Source organism: Schistocerca nitens, chromosome 12 (assembly GCF_023898315.1).
Source record: "Schistocerca nitens isolate TAMUIC-IGC-003100 chromosome 12, iqSchNite1.1, whole genome shotgun sequence".
NCBI lineage: Eukaryota > Metazoa > Arthropoda > Insecta > Orthoptera > Acrididae > Schistocerca > Schistocerca nitens.
Window position 1 is genome coordinate 170,709,292 of NC_064625.1, and position 17,414 is coordinate 170,726,705.

Below are 17,414 nucleotides of genomic sequence, written 5' to 3' on the forward strand. Positions count from 1 at the left end.
GAACATTGTCGTTTTTAACCGATTTCTTCTATACTTGCCTGTTCTTGAGGGATATGTAACAACAACACGTTCCGAATATACAATATATCGTGCAACTTGCCTGTGCTAGGAGAAAGAAGAACAGTCAAACAGACAGTAACGTGTACCAACTACTAAACCCACTCTCATCCAACTCTCAACCTATCTGATGCTACTCTGATACACATGGCATCAAAACTACATTATATACGACGAGTCCAGGTTCCAGAACAGGGTATAGTCCAAATTGGTATTAGCATGACTGTATTAATTGAAACTGTTTTTCAGATTTAATTTATATATTGTCTTCTTAAAAATAATTATTTGAGTAAAGATTTATAGGCCTAATGATCAATAACAGAAGGTTGCAAATTCTGACTATATGAAAAATAGTAGCTTCCTGGTTTTTTTTAATAAGATCAATTTCATTATTGATCTCAAAATAAGAAAAATTAATAATGAACATAAAAATATTCTTTTTTATGAAAACTGAAGCATAGCAGTATTTTGTTTACTGAAAATTTGTTTTTAGATCATTGAAGTTGACAATTGTGATCACTAATTTTCATGGTACAAGATCGGTATTATGAAATGGATCGACATCAATAATGAAAATATATTATCAGAAAAATAGTTTTTTGGCAATCAGATATGATCAGAGATACCTACAGATGGGAAATATATAAATTAAGTAAGAAAATTAATCGAAGTCTGACCAAAGCTTCTAGGGAATCGAACATTTCGGTTAAACTACGAAAGTTCCGAAGAAGCAAGGTTTATTACAGTAGGCAACCCCAAAGATTTTTCCATGAAGACACAGATAGTTGTGTGTCACTGTGGGATAATTGTCTTAGTAGTTACGGTGATTAATTTTGAAATAATAAAGAGTTTACATACTTCTCTTCTTTCTGTTTCATTTTCACTTGACTGCCTCTTATACAGTGTGATTCAAAAGTAACTGTACACACTTCATGGCAGCAATGTGAGTAATGTGTGGATCAAAATAAGAGCAAAATGTTGAATGAAGTTTTGCCCGGAGCTGCTTTTTTCGTATTTGTGCTGTGTAATGTCATTTGTGGTAGGCATTACATCATGGAAAATCAGTGAAATAACAGTCCAGATCGTGACGGTACTTTATTAAAATGACCTGTTTCAGCCTATACTTAGGCTATCTCCAGACAGCACCATCAGCTGAAGTTGAGGATGCATACAACAGACTGAGGTCAAGCTGAAGTTGACGATGTGTACAACAGCCAGTTGACTGAGACTGAGCTGAAGTTGATGATGAGTACAACATCCAATTGACTGAGACCAAGTTGAAGTTGATGATGCATACAACAGCCAGTCAACTGAGATCGAGCTGAAATTGATGATGTGTACAACATCCAGTTGACTGAGACCAAGCTGAAGTTGACGATGCATACAAGAGCCAGTTGACTGAGGTCAAGCTGAAATTTATGATGCATACAACAGCCAGTTGACTGAGACCAAGCTGAAGTTGACGATGCATACAACAGCCATTTGACTGACGTCAAGCTGAAGTTGACAATGCATACAACAGCCAGTTGACTGTGGTCAAGCTGAAGTTGACGATGCATACAACATCCAGTTGACTGAGACCAAGCTCAAGTTGACGATGCATACAACAGCCAGTTGACTGACGTCAAGCTGAAGTTGTTGATGCATACAACATCAGCTGATGGTGCTGTCTGGAGACAGTGTAAGTATAGACTGAAACAGGTCATTGTAATAAAGTACCATCGCTACCTAGACTGTGTTTTCACTGATTTTATATCGATTACAATATCACTGCTTCCTAAAATGTTACCAAAAATTCTGAATTACGTCATGGCCCAGTACAGTCTTTTGGTGTGTCATGTCTGCCTGCATATCGACTGATGTTGCTTTGTCGACGGTGCCCCTGCACACTTCAGTCAGGAGGCAGATCTCAAAATCGCTTATTCCAATAAGTGGACAGGTCGTTTAGGCCCAGTTTCTTGGCCTGCGAGATCTCTGGATCTTAATCCCCTGGACTTTTACTTTTGGGGCCATCGCAGGGGCTCGTGTATGGTGCTGCAATTGAGAACGTAGCACAACTACAGCAGCGAACTAAAAATGGCTGTGCAGGTGTGGAGAATGAGATGAACAGAGCCTGCAACACTCTGAGGGTGGTAAGGAGCACGTCACTGTCCTCATCTACACGGACATGATTTTGAACACGTGCAGGGGTAAACGTACAGTAACTAGGTAAGTTGAATTTCGGGTCGCTTCATGTTGTTGCTTTCTGAGAAGAATTAATGTGTTGCACTTGTGATCCCTACGCTGTTGCATAACACTGAAATAAAAGCAGTTTCAGGCAAAATTTTGTTTAATGTTTGACTCTTATTTTGATCCATACATTAGACCAGGGGTTGCCAACCTGGGGGTAATTGCCCCCTGAGGGGTAAAATGAAATTTTCTGAGGGGTAAAAAACTTAACGATTCGATTCTGTTTCCATCACGAAAAGATCATTATTATCACACTTCTCGAATTGTCAACACAACTGGCAGAGCTAAGAGTATCCTTTTGTTTCAATTAGTTGCATCCGAGCAGTGGAGATTACAGGTTCCTCACATAGTCCGTCCACTACAGGCATATGTTGTACTTTGTTCCGTACATCGCTGATGAAAGTGAGACGAATGCCAAGTATCTCCAGAAGACGTCTTCTCCAAGTTAGATAGTATATTGCAGTAGTCCAGAAATAGCCTCATTACTCACTTAGAGTTATTTGTCGTCATGACACAGCAGGAACTACATAAGAGCTACTATAGTGCTGTACAGAGTATTATTATTATTATTATTACTGTTACTGTTTTTTTGTAAACCGCCGTCTCCAGTTTTGTAAAAGCCTCGTCGCTACTGCCGGCCATAGGTTGTGTTCCAAAAACACTTTCTGCAGGACCTGACCATCATTTTGCAGGACAATGCTCAAGCACGTACAGTGCAAGCTGTTACTGACTTGTTTGACTGACAGGGCTGCTAAGTGCTATACCACCTACTGCTCTCCCCTGACTTAAGCCCTCGTGAGTTCAACTCGATTTCTAAACTGGAGGAGACACTTCACAGCATTCGCTTCAGATCTGCTACAAATTCGTCGGGCAACAGACCGCGCCGCTTGAACTGTCAACACAACTGGCACTGCTAAGAGTATCCTACGACTTCCACATCGCTGGCAACGGGTTATACACAACGCTGGTGACTACTCTGAAGGTCAGTAAAAGTCTGAAACAGGTATCTATTTTGTACGGGCTGTAAGTAAATAGTTCTATCCCTGGTAAATTTGCCTTAAGCCGTCGGCACACGGAACGTGCATCCGAACGTTGAGCGTTGAGCGTGCCGAGTTTCTGACGTCATAGCGTCGAATAGCACGTTCGGGAGTCTTTCCGAACGTGCGGAGCAATATGTGGCATGTCAGATATTCTGAGCGTGCGTCTGAGCGTTGACCAACGAGATGGCACAACGCCACCTACGGCACACGCACGCCGTCTCCCTTCAGTACAGAGTTGTGAGGCGCCATATTGGCGTTCATTTCAAGCCTATGTGTATATATGCCGTTTCTGAGCACCAGAAACTTGAGAATCACTGGAAAACCCGTTGTTAATTGGGTGATTCGTTCCAATAAAATAATGAGAAACATCATATTCGTAGCAGAAGAATTATTGTAACTTACGTATTATGAGAGTAGGCAATCTGAAGGCAGCGACACACTGAAGATCCACCAAATACGTATTCTTCTCGGTACAATTTATTATAATTAAATTTCAATTAGTAACATGTCTACGATTAAGATTTTCGGCAAGGCGGAACGTAATATGATTAGATGCAATGGGTGCGACGCTGGTTTAGCGTAATGAGTAGCGTCACTATCGTGTGATGAGATGTTTGTTGGGGCAGTGGTTCGCGTCTAGGCCCATACAAATTGTTATCGTAACGTTCACGTTTTTATTATGTTCTGATACCTTTAATATAAGCATATACTATAATGTTTGATGTTATGTGAATATAAGTACACCCTTTTTTGAGGGGTGACTTTGTGCAGTTGGCTTAATCTACAGGACAGCTTGCGCTACTTGTATAAAGATATTTTGCTCCTTTTTCTTTTACGCTTCGTAATTCACATGTTGCAAAGATTCTGCTACTGGGTAGGAACAGTTATCAAGTAAGACTGACCTTGGGGTTTTACTAAAATGTGAGAATGATGAAATAATGTTTATCTTATGCAGGGAAGTAGTCCGAATTTGTAATGCACTGTTTGTAATGGAACTTTTAGAAGCCTGTGTCCTTATTGATTGGACATGGCACTTTCCTTTTCGTAGACGATGAAGGAAATGTATATTTTAATAGAGCTAACGTGGGAATTTTACGCGCGCCTGTTGAGTAAATAGTGTGATTTACGAGCTAGAAACATCCCTCAACTGCCGCTGGAGTGCGTTGCGATCGCGTATACCACGTTGGGGCCCACGTACCGTATGCACAAGTCGCATCGTTCCTGAGCGTTCAGCAGCACGTTGAACTTGCCACGCTCAACGTTGACGTTCGACAGCACGGTCCGTGTGGCGACGGTTTTAGAGTCCGTGCCACAACAGGGTGAGTTAGCGAGTTGACACAGCCTCCACATGTCTGTGAACTCGTGTCCGGTAAAGCAAATGTGTAAATGTTCACAGCACGGCACTGCCTGCATCTCAAAGCTCTATGTTTCAGCAGTGTGTTAGGGCACATTCTGACAGTTTTGGTCCCACTACCGACATTAGTATGAAGGAAGACGACTTGCCATGCCTGTGCACACGGCACACGGTGGGTGGCCCGGTTCACGGGTCGCTCCCTGCTGGGTCTGGTGAGCGCAGCGGAGTGTCGGCTGCTCGCAGACGCGCCCGACCGCCCTTCTGATACCTGGCTGCCTGTCCCTGCAGGGCTGGACGGATAACTCGACGCTGAGGACGACAGAGAACCAGCGCTACCGCCGCTACAACGGCCACAACAACCAGCTCAACAGCAGCATCAGCTTCACCAGCAGGAACAACAGCAACAGCAGCAACAACAACTGTCTCACCTACAATGGCCACAAGGAAGAGGTCCGTATCCAGACACACACACACATTCAGGTTACTCGTAAAGATTTTTTACCTCTTATGAAACTTGCATCTAGCATTGTGTGGTTTATCCAAAAGGGTCAAAACCGTAACATTCCCATATTTTTTTCCATAAGTCATTCCGCAAGTCTGAGAACCCCAAGAATAAAATTTGACGCAGTTTAAATAAGTCCTGCCCACCCGGTTGGCCGTGCGGTCTAACGCACGGCTTTCCGGGCGGGAAGGAGCGCCTGGTCCCTGGCACGAATCCGCCCGGCGGACTTGTGTCGAGGTCCGGTCAACCGGCCAGTCTGTGGATGGCTTTTAGGTGGTTTTCCATCTACCTCGGCGAATGCAGGCTTCTTCCCCTTATTCCGCCTCAGTGACACTATGTCGACGATTACTGCGCAAACAAGTTCTCCACGCCACCATTACTCTACCATGCAAACATAGGGGTTACACTCGTCTGGTGTGAGACGTTCCCTGGGGGGCCCACCGGGGGCCGAACCGCACAATAACCCTGGGTTCGGTGTGGGGCGGCGGATGGGTGAAGTGGACTGCAGTAGTCGTCGTCTGGTTGTGGACCACTGCGGCTGCGGCGGGGACGGAGCCTCTCCGTCGTTTCTAGGCCCCCGGTTAACATACAGTACAATACAATACAAATAAGTCTTACTGTCTCTCAAAGGGTTGACACACTGAGGTGACAAAAGTCATGGGACTGACACAGATGGCGGTGGTATCGCGTACACAACGAATAAAAGGGCAGTGCATGGCGAAGCTGTCAGTTGCACTCAGGTGATCCCTGTGAAACCGTTTCCGACGTGATTATTTTATTTATTTATTTATTTATTTAACCTGATCAGATTAGTGCCATCAGGCCGTCTCTTACATCGGACCAGTGTTCCACACATGCAGCATTTCACACATCAGAGTTACAGCATGACAATAGTTTAAATAAGAAAATTATACTACTCTAGTGACAATATGATTAAAGAGTAATGACTAAGACCTAATAACGTAACTGCTGGCAGTATTTTTACAACAGGTGAAAACTGTATTTATACGAAAATAGTGTGCATTTCTTTTAGAGTCACCCTCATATAGTATTAATATAGATATGGCTACTACCGTTTTCATTTATCGATCTTAAATGACACTTTCATGTAATTAAATCCACTGTTTTCTGTGAGCTGGGAAATGAAGCCGGAAAATATTTGCTAAAAATATTACTATTCATGTACCAGTAACGTTAGGTTACTACTGAACATTAAAAATCTGTTGCATGCCTGGGCATCGGTTTCCTAAACCCTGTATGATGCAATTCTCAAAAATTCATCTTTGTACATTAACAGATATCCGAGTAGTCCTAAGCATAAATCATTTCCAGATATGAAAAATATTGATGGTAGATGAATATATAGCGTATAAGTTATGAATTCCAAGGTCATTGATTAAATCCTCCCTGGTACCATTCTCTTTTATTTATTTGTAAATTCGATATTTATTATCAGATAAAAATATTAACTGACCAACATTGTATCACGATTCATCCTTTTTTTCAGTTTTTCGTCGTTTCTAAGTTGCTTCTATATATATATATATATATATATATATATATATATATATATATATATATTGCGTCTAACGCAACTAAATGGAAGGCTGTTTGTTTTGTGCCATATCCGTATTGCTTCTTTTTATTTGTTAACATCTTCAGTGGTCTGTAATACATTTTAGTTTTATGTATACGGTAAGTCATATATATTGATTGCAAATATGTTAATATATTACAGTTTTTCGGTATTGTCTTATTTTTAGGTAAGATACCACTTTTTGGAGCAAAAGTTCCTTAGATTAAATTACTCTTTGACTGTACTTACAATTTTATAAGTCAGCCTGTGTCATCCTTGAGACATGACAGCGTAAACAAAACACATACTGAAACCACATTGTGACGGTTGCCAACAACTGGTTTCCAATTGTGTTATAAAATTCGTTCAGTAGAAGAGATGTGTTTCACGGTAGTGAAGATGAGCAAGTGCTCATAGCTCTTGAGACATACATTTTAGAGCCCCTGTTTACTAGACATTTTTGTCTTGTTTTGACAGTTATTATCTCCTCTGAAAGTTTGTCGGTAGAGTTGTTGTTCACCCTGTATATAAAGTTTTAAAGTGGATGAACGCCAGTTTGAAAACATAAACCTCTAGGCAATATTTTGCCACTGCAAATTAAGTTGGAGATGATGGGTCGTACAAATAAAACTCAGAATGTGCTTTATTTTCGGAGTTTCGCAGAACATTCTCGAATTCGCAACAATGAAGCGAGTCGCAGAAGAGTCTTCATCCGAGAATGTTCTCAGCTTGACTATAAGGGTGGGGAAGTTGCTCAGTGCGAAGAGCGTTCTCCGATTTCGTATGGGCAAAACTAGAAGCGCCGGCCGGGGTGGCCGAGCGGTTCTAGGCGCTACAGTCTGGAACCGCGCGACCGCTACGGTCGCAGGTTCGACTCCTGCCTCGGGCGTGGATGTGTGTGATGTCCTTAGGTTAGTTGGGTTTAAGTAGTTCTTAGTTCTAGGGGACTGATTACCTCAGATGTTAAGTCCCATAGTGCTCAGAGCCATTTGAACCATTTTTTAAAAGTAGAAGCGTTTCTCGGAAACGGAGAACATTCTGCGTTTTTTTAAACTGAGCTCTGTAACATTGAGTTGAGTAAGTTCTGTTGACGTTAAGTTTTACTGAGTTTTTTTAGTAAAAATGACGATTTATATTTGCTGAGGAGGCAAAAAGAGATATACATAGCCCGAAGAAACACTGAAGAGAGAAACCATAGAATTTTAAACAAGTTTAAAAATAAAAGCATTATTTGGATGGTGGATTTCCTTCCTGACTATTATGATAGAATGGGGTGGGGGGTAACGGGGGGGGGGGGGGGAATCTTTCAGACGAAGCGAAAATGAACACATTTTTGTGCTGTGTAACAGACACAGGTTTTCAAACTGTAGTACGAGAAAGGTATACAACTGTCAACTGTGTCACTGACACTTCCAGATGTTCTTCATCATGTTTTGTCACAGCATAAATCTTACATTTTGTCATGAGCGAAACAAGTAGGCGGATCAGAAAAAAATTAATTAGCGCTTTACTGGAAACCTGGCGACGTGTTTCTCGTAACGAAACCGATCGGACGACCGTGTAAGTACTTGACGCGCGAACGGACCATTACGCGCCATATTTGGAGAAAGTTATTTCGTGCTAGACAACTCTGATAATTCCCGTTAGGAGTAGATAAAAATTTGGTGTATTTGATGTATTCTTAATGTTCCATTCGCGTAATGTACTCACCTAACTACAAGAACAAAAAAATTCCCGCATGTCGAAAATTCGGCAGGATCGTCAGAAAATACATTTTCGAAAAGTGTTCGTAATCGCCTTAATAATTTTTGCTGCACATAAAACTAAAATCGAAACGTAGGGCAACTCTTCCAGAATACACTGATGCCAGTTCTGTACTGATACGCAGAATGGTTTGCCTGTTTTCTCACCGAGCGAGGTGGCGCAGTGGTTAGCACACTGGACTCGCATTCGGGAGGACGACGGTTCAATCCCGTCTCCGGCCATCCTGATTTAGGTTTTCCGTGACTTCCCTAAATCGTTTCAGGCAAATGCCCGGATGGTTCCTTTGAAAGGGCACGGCCGATTTCCTTCCCCATCCTTCCCTCATCCGAGCTTGCGCTCCGTCTCTAATGACCTCGTTGTCGACGGGACGTTAAACACTAACTACCACCACCACCACCTGTTTGAGCAAGTCGAATGAAAGGTAAGATTACGCTTTCTGTTCTGTGCTGGATTCGGCGGACGACAAAAACCAAGAACCTCCTCAAGAAGGCGGGTAGATAGTGGGGAAGAAGTCCCTCATCAGAGAAAACGCTTCAAATCTTTTATTCATACGAAACTGAAAACTTTCTCTGAGAACGTTCTTTTGGTGTGAAAATGTTCTCTTTTTTCTTCATACGACCTGATGTCAGTTCAGAAACAAGTTCTTAGTTACGTAAATTGAAGCTTGAAGGGAGGGGGGAGGGGGAGAAAGGAAACGAAAGGGAAGGAAGTATTGATGTCAGCTGCATTGAGATTTTATGCGGAACCAGCGGCGATGAGTGAAAATGTATGTCAGACTGACATTCGAACCCAGGATCTCCTGCTGACAGGGCAGTCACCCTCATTCCCACAGAGCGCCACCTGTCTGCAGACCCGCCCACGTCATCCACGCTCAGGTTCCTGCAGGTGGTCCAATGTAGCTGCTCATCCACACTGAAGGTGTGGCGAATCAGTTAGATGAATGTGAGGTGTCCGAAAGAACACATGCTGTGCATTTGTATGAGCTCTTAGTTACACTACTGGCCATTAAAAGCGCTACACCACGAATATGACGTGCTACAGACGCGAAATTTAACCGACATGAAGAAGATGCTGTGATATGCAAATGATTAGCTTTTCAGAGCATTCGCACAAGGTTGGCGCCGGTGGTGACACCTACAACGTGCTGACATGAGGAAAGTTTCCAACCGATTTCTCATACACAAACAGCAGTTGACCGGCGTTGCCTGGTGAAACGTTGTTGTGATGCCTCGTGTAAGGAGGAGAAATGCGCACCATCACGTTTCCGACTTAGATAAAGGTCAGATTGTAGCCTATCGCGATTGCGGTTTATCATATCGCAACATTGCTGCTCGCGTTGGTCGAGATCCAATGACTGTTAGCAGAATACGGAATCGGTGGGTTCAGGAGGGTAATACGGAACGCCGTGCTGGATCTCAACGGCCTCGTATCACCAGCAGTCGAGATGACAGGCATCTTATCCGCATGGCTGTAACGGATCGTGCAGCCTCGTCTCGATCCCTGAGTCAACAGATGGGGACGTTTGCAAGACTACAACCATCTGCACGAACAGTTCGACGACGTTTGCAGCAGCACGGACTATCAGCTCGGAGACCGTGGCTGCGGTTACCCTTGGCGATGCATCACAGACAGGAGCACTTGCGATGGTGTACTCGACGACGAACCTGGGTGCACAAATGGCAAAACGTCATTTTTTCGGATGAATCCAGGTTGTGTTTACAGCATCACGATGGTCGCGCATCCGTGTTTGGCGACATCGCTGTGAACGCACATTGGAAGCCTGTATTCGTCATCGCCATACTGGCGTGTCACCCCGCGTGATGGTATGGGGTGCCATCGGTTACACCTCTCGGTCACCTCTTGTTCCCATTGACTGCACTCTGAACAGTGGACGTTACATTTCAGATGTGCAACGACCCGACTCGATCCCTGCAAAACCCTACATTTCAGCAGGATAATGCATGGCCGCAATTTGCACGTCTTGTACGGGCCTTTCTGGATACAGAAAATGTTCGACTGCTGCCCTGGCCATCACAATTTCCAGATCTCTCACCAACTGAAAACGTCTGGTCAATGGTGGCCGAGCAACTGGCTCGTCATAATACGCCAGTCAGTACTCTTGATGAACTGTGGTATCGTGTTGAAGCTGCATGGGCAGCTGTACCTGTACACGCCTTCCAAGCTCTGTTTCACTCAATGCCCAGGCGTATCAAGGCCGTTAGTACGGGCAGAGGTGGTTGTTCTGGATACTGCTTTCTACATCTACATCTACATACAAACTCTGCAGTCCACCATACGGTGCGTAGCGGAGGGTACCTCGTAGCACAACTAGGATCTTCTCTACCTGTTCCAAACAGAACGAGGGAAAAATGGCTGCCTATATGCCTCTGTACAAGCCCTAATTTCTCTTATCTTTGGGGTCTTTCCACGAAATGTAAGTTGGCGGCAGTAAAATTGTACTGCAGTCAGCCTCAAATGCTGGCTCTCTAAATTTTCTCAGTAGCGATTCACGAAAAGAACGCCTCATTTCCTCTAGAGACTCTCACCCGAGTTCCTGAAGCGTTTCCGTAACACTCTCATGATGATCAAACCTACCAGTAACAAATCTAGCAGCTCGTTTCTGAATTGCTTCTATGTCCTCCCTTAATCCGACTTGATAGGGATCCCAAATGCACCCAAATTCCGTGAAAATGTAACCACATGTCAGTTGTAGTATAATATATTTGTCCAATAAATACCCATTTATCATCTGCATTTCTTCTTGGTGTAGCAATTTTAATGGCCAGTAGTGTATTAACCAAGGATCAAACTTGTGCAACAAAAAGAAGCACTATTCTACTAGGTACAGCCACTTTCCCCACACCTTATCAGTGCGCAGGTAAATGCCTGGTGTTGCGTGTGCCCACAGGACTCTGGCGGCGTGGAGTTGGTACCCCTGCTGACGAGGCGACGGCCGCCGCAGGCGCCCAGGCACCCGCTGGCTTCCACTGACGTCACCCGCGTCCGCTCCGAGCCCCCCAGGTGTGTAGCTCCCCCCACGTAGTGTAGGCGAGCCCCTGCTGGCCTCTGTTGCCCGGACACTCTGACGCCGTGCCTTGTTTGTTTATTTTGCAGCGCGAGCCCGAGGTCCTGGCTCAAGTCGGGCAGTGACTACATCCAGGAGCTGTCCCGCCAGGTGACCACCAAGCAGCAGGAGCAGCAGGTACAGTACAGTACTGCCAACTTAACACACCACACGGGCAATAGCTGCGAGTAAATCTCACCCCTCACTCGCTACGGTCACACACAGCCTCATTCAAATTGTGTTCTGTGAATGAATGGAACGTTTTCAAATTTGATGGGTTGTTGCATCAACAGTCTGTACTTTCAATTCTTCAGGTTTCGCATTTACAAGGGCCATTCAATAAGTAATGAATCAGATTTTTTTCTGAATGCTGGTTGGTTTTATTGAGGATTACAATACACCATACCATTCCCCATTCTTTTGGCTAAAAAACCCTATTTTTCAACGTAATCTGAGTCCAGTGTGACGGCCTTACGCCATCTTACTGGGAGGGGCTGCATGCCCGCACGGTACCAATCTACTGCTCGACATCCGAGCCAGTGTCTCGACACATCTGCAAGCCCCCCGTCAACCGTACTGTTTCCTGTACAGTTCATCCCTCGTTGGGCCAGATAGATGAAAACCGGAAGGTATGAGATGCAGGCTGTAGGGTGGATGAGGAAGAGCGGTCCAGTGAAGTTTTGTGAGTTCCTCTGGTGTGCACAGACTTTAGTGATTCCTTGCGTTGTCATTGAAAAGGAGGATTTCGTTTCAATTTTCGTGGCGAAGAACATTTTTTATGAGGGTAGCACAAAACATTTCAGAGATCATCATTGCACCATTAGGAAGGACATCAGACAGGATAACCCCTTCAGAGTCACCATGCTTTCACCAGCTCAGGGTGCGGCTTTGAACTCATCTACTATTTTAAGTGTCTCGTTTCCTAAGCTAATTCCTTCAACATCACCTGATTTAATTCGACTACATTCCATCATCCTCGTTTTGCTTTTATTGATGATCATCTCATATCCTCCTTTTGAGACACTGTCCATTCCTTTCAACTGCTCTTCCACGTCCTTTGCTGTCTCTGATAGAATTACAATGTCATCTGCCAACCTCGAAGTTTTTCATTTCTTCTCCATGGATTTTAATTCCTCCTCGAAATTTTTCTTTTGTTTCCTTGAATGTTTGCTCAATGTATAGACTGAATAACATCGGGGATAGGCTACAACACTGCCTCACACCCTTCCCAACCACTGCTTCCCTTTTATACCCATCGACTCTTGTAACTGCCAACTTCTTTCTGTACAAATTGGAAATAGCCCTTCGCTCCCTGTGTTTTACCCCTGCCACCTTCAGAATTTGAAAGAGAATATTCCAGTCAACATTGTCAAAAGTTTTCTCTAAGTCTACAAATACTAGAAACGGAGGTTTGCCTTTCCTTAATCTATCTTCTAAGGTAAGTCGTAGGGTCAGTACTGCCTCACATGTTCCAACATTTCTACGGAACCCAAACTGATCTTCGCCGAGGTCGGCTTCTACCAGTTTTTCCATTCGTATGTAAATAATTCCTGCTGGTATTTTGCAGCTGTGACTTATTAAACTGATAGTTCGGTAATTTTCACACCTGTCAACACCTGCGTTCTCAACACCACCTTTCTTTGGGATTGGAATTATTTTATTCTTCTTGAAGTCTCATGGTACTTCGCCTGTCTCATACATCTTGCTTACCAGATGGTAGAGTTTTGTCTGGGGTGGCTCTTCCAAGGCTGTCAGTAGCTCTAAAGGAATGTTGTCTACTCCCGGGGCCTTGTTTCGACTTAGATCTTTCAGTGCTCTATCAAATTCTTTACGCAGTATCATATCTCCCATCTTCACCTACGTCCTCCTCCATTTCCATAATATTGCCTTCAATTACATCGTCCTTGCATGTTGTTGTTGTTGTAGTCTTCAGTTCTGAGACTGGTTTGATGCAGCTCTCCATGCTACTCTATCCTGTGCAAGCTTCTTCATCTCCCAGTACCTACTGCAACCTACATCCTTCTGAATCTGCTAAGTGTATTCATCTCTTGGTCTCCCTCTACGATTTTTGCCCTCCACGTTGCCCTCCAGTACCAAATTTGTGATCCCTTGATGCCTCAGAACATGTCGTACCAACCCGATCCCTTCTTCTAGTCAAGTTGTGCCACAAGCTCCTCTTCTCCCCAATTCTATTCAATACCTTCTCATTAGTTATGTGGTCTACCCATCTAATCTTCAGCATTCTTCTGTAGCACCACATTTCGAAAGTTTCTATTCTCTTCTTGTCTGAACTACTTACCGTGCACGTTTCACTTCCATACACGGCTACACTCCATACAAATACTTTCAGAAAGGACTTCCGGACATTTAAATCTATACTCGATGTTAACAAATTTCTCTTCTTCAGAAACGCTTTCCATGCCATTGCCATTATACATTTTATATCCTCTCTACTTCGACCGTCATCAGTTATTTTGCTCCCCAAATAGGAAAACTACTTTACTGCTTTAAGTGTCTCATTTCCTAATCTAATTCCCTCAGCATCACCCGACTTAATTCGACTACATTCCATTATCCTCGTTTTGCTGCTGTTGATGTTCATCTTATACCCTCCTTTCAAGACACTGTCCATTCCGTTCAACTGCTCTTCCAAGTCCTTTGCTGTCTCTGACAGAATTACAATGTCATCGGCGAACTTCAAAGTTTTTACTTCTTCTCCATGAATTTTAATACCTACTCCGAATTATTCTTTTGTTTCCTTTACTGCTGGCTCAATATACAGATTGAATAACATCGGGGAGAGGCTACAACCCTGTCTCACTCCTTTCCCAACCACTGCTTCCCTTTCATGCCCCTCGACTCTTATAACTGCCATCTGGTTTCTGTACAAATTGTAAATAGCATTTCGCTCCCTGTATTTTACCCCTGCCACCTGCAGAATTTGAAAGAGAGTATTCCAATCAACATTGTCAAAAGCTTCCTCTAAGTCTACAAATGCTAGAAACGTAGGTTTGCCTTTCCTTAATCTTTCTTCTAAGATAGAGCCTGTATATACTCCTTCCATCTTTCTGCTTTCCCCTCTTTGCTTAGAACTGGGTTTCCATATGAACTCTTGATATTCATACAAGTGGTTCTCTTTTTCTCTAAAGGCAGTATCTGTCTTGATCTAGTGATATATGCCTCTACATCTTTACATTTGTCCTCTAGCCATTCCTACTCAGCCATTTTGCACTTTCTGTTCATCTGATTTTTGAGACGTTTGTATTCCTTTACGCGTGCTTCATTTACTGCATTTTTATGTTTTCTCCTTTCATCAATTAAATTCAGTATCTCTTCTGTTATCCAAGCATTTCTATTAACCCTCGTTTTTTTATCTACTTCATCCTCTCTTCTGTTATCCAAGCATTTCTATTAGCCCTCGTTTCTTTTATCTACTTCATCCTCTCTTCTGTTATCCAAGCATTTCTATTAGCCCTCGTTTTTTTATCTACTTCATCCTCCGCTGGCTTAACTATTTCATCTCTCAAATCTACCCATTCTTCTTCTACTGTATTTCTTTCCCCTTTTCTTGTCAATCGTTCCCTAATGCTCTCTCTGAAACTCTCTAGAACCTCTGGTTCTCTCAGTTTATCCAGGTCCCATGTCATTAAATTCCCAACTTTTTGCAGTTTCTTCAGTTTTAATCTGTAGTTCATACACAATAGATTATGGTCAGAATTGACATCTGCCGTTGGAAATGTCTTACAATTTAAAACTTGGTTCCTAAATCTCTGTATTACCATTATGTAATGTATTTGAAACCATGTAGTGTCTCCAGTTCTCTTCGACCTATGCTCTATGGTATTCAAGTCGGGAGAGCGAGAAGGCCACGCCATGCGTTCAATATCTTCCTTTTCCAAGAAACATCGACCACCTGTGCTCTATGACGCCGAGCATTATCGTCCATCAGTACGAGATCTGGGCCCACAGCAGCTCGCAACAACCGCACATGAGGTCCCAAGATCTCCTCACGATACCTGACACCAGTTAAACCTGGCCGACAGCTGCAGCATTTCATAAAGAGGTGTTCAAGTGGTCAACATAATCCCTGCCCACACCATTACGGATCCGCCTCGATATCGGCCTCTTCCCACAATGTTTGGGTCCAGCAATCGTGTTCCTCGTTCTCTCCAGGCACAAATCCGTCCAGAATCACTGTCCAACCCAATCGAGAATTATCTGTGGAAAGAACGTTGGCCCACTGTTCTACGTCTAGGTGGCATGTTGACGGCTCCGCTCTAGACGTTCTTTTCTGTGAAGATACGTTAAAGGTAAACAGACAGCAGGTCTCCAACAATAAAGGCCACTCTGTTGAAGCCTTCTGTACGCCGTTTGCCTCGATATAACACAGTGGATGGTGCGAGGTCAGACGGCAGCTGCAGGGCAGTACTGAGGCGGTCCGACACGTAGTCGGCCCTGTCCTGGTATCCGGGATACAGCGTCTGTCTCTGTAAACTCTCGCATCATCCGAGGAACAACAGAACGGTTCACATTAAGCGTTCGGGCCATATCAGTTTGCGACTGCCCCGCTTCCATTCTTGGTTCAAATGGCTCTGAACACTATGGGACTTAACTTCTGAGGTCATCAGTCCCCTGCTTCCATTCTTCCTATGGCCTTCCACAGCAGAGAGTCTGGTTGGCGTTTTCTCTGCGCCATACTGCACATGCGTATGTGGGACTACCCTGCAGACACTACCCCGCTTGATAGATGCCCTGACGTCATTCTGACTCGGCTGTCCGTTGATCGGAATGCCGTCTTCCGTGCAGAACAGGATCTTAACGACATCTGTTGACAGCACACAGGACGATCAAATAACAGATTATTGCTTTAATCTTGAACGCCAGTGTAAATTTTCAGTTTGATGAAGAAGAAATCCACAAAGAAATAGCGACCCTATAAATTTTAGCCAAAGGAAATGATTCTGGACTACGAATAATGAAAGAAATTTAAACACAATATCTGAAAGTGAAGGAAAAGTCCGACGCAAATGAAATTGCTCTAGAAAGAGACAAAATGAAAGAAAACCGTGAATTTGTAGTGTGCGATATTGTGAAAACATTGCCAACAAATAACAAAGACTTTTAAAAATACGAATACCGAGATTGTCTTGCTCACTGGAAACAATATTACTATAAGGGGCAATCTAAAAGTTGTCTTTTGAGGGTTTTGCCGTAGTCCATACGCAACTTAGTACGAATCGAATGCGGGTATATAACCACCGATATGTAGACAATAAGATTCCTGTGGTATTCGTGTCTATCAAATGTGCTTGCGATAAATGTCTCCCAACGTAAAGGTCGATATCGGACTCTCAGTAAGAAATGTGCCCTCCTGGTGCACTAATTCATATTTCGCACTTGTTATTCATGGCTAACAAAATTCTAATCAAATTAGGACTAATAATTAAAAACCCTATAGAAAGAATGAGTATTAAAACAATAATAATAAAACGATTTATATTTTTTTCTCCTAACTGTTCAGGAGTCCCTGGGTGATGTTATCCGACTCCTCTCTGAAGCAGGTTTTGGTTCTTGCGCGGATTGTGTAGGAAAAAGTGAAGAATACTGCACGACTCTTAATAAGATGTCAAAAATTTGATTTCTTGCCTGCAATCTCCTCTTACGCGGAAACGACAAGGTGACTGATGAGAAAACTCCAAGTTATTACCGAATTCGAATGTATACAGCGTGTTACAAAAAGGTACGGCCAAACTTTCATTAAACATTCCTCACACACAAACAAAGAAAATATGTTATGTGGACATGTGTCCGGAAACGCTTACTTTCCA

At 43.4% G+C, this 17,414-nt stretch overlaps 1 protein-coding gene across 1 annotated transcript in view; it reads left to right on the forward strand.

Moving 5' to 3' along the window:
* Positions 1-17,414, forward strand: part of LOC126215277 (uncharacterized) — a 310,447-nt gene that overhangs the window by 277,871 nt on the left and 15,162 nt on the right. The window contains exons 6-8 of the mRNA XM_049941966.1: positions 4,969-5,130; positions 11,431-11,543; positions 11,637-11,724. Coding sequence (XP_049797923.1) covers positions 4,969-5,130; positions 11,431-11,543; positions 11,637-11,724 — 363 coding nt within the window. The remainder of the gene's footprint in view (positions 1-4,968; positions 5,131-11,430; positions 11,544-11,636; positions 11,725-17,414) is intronic.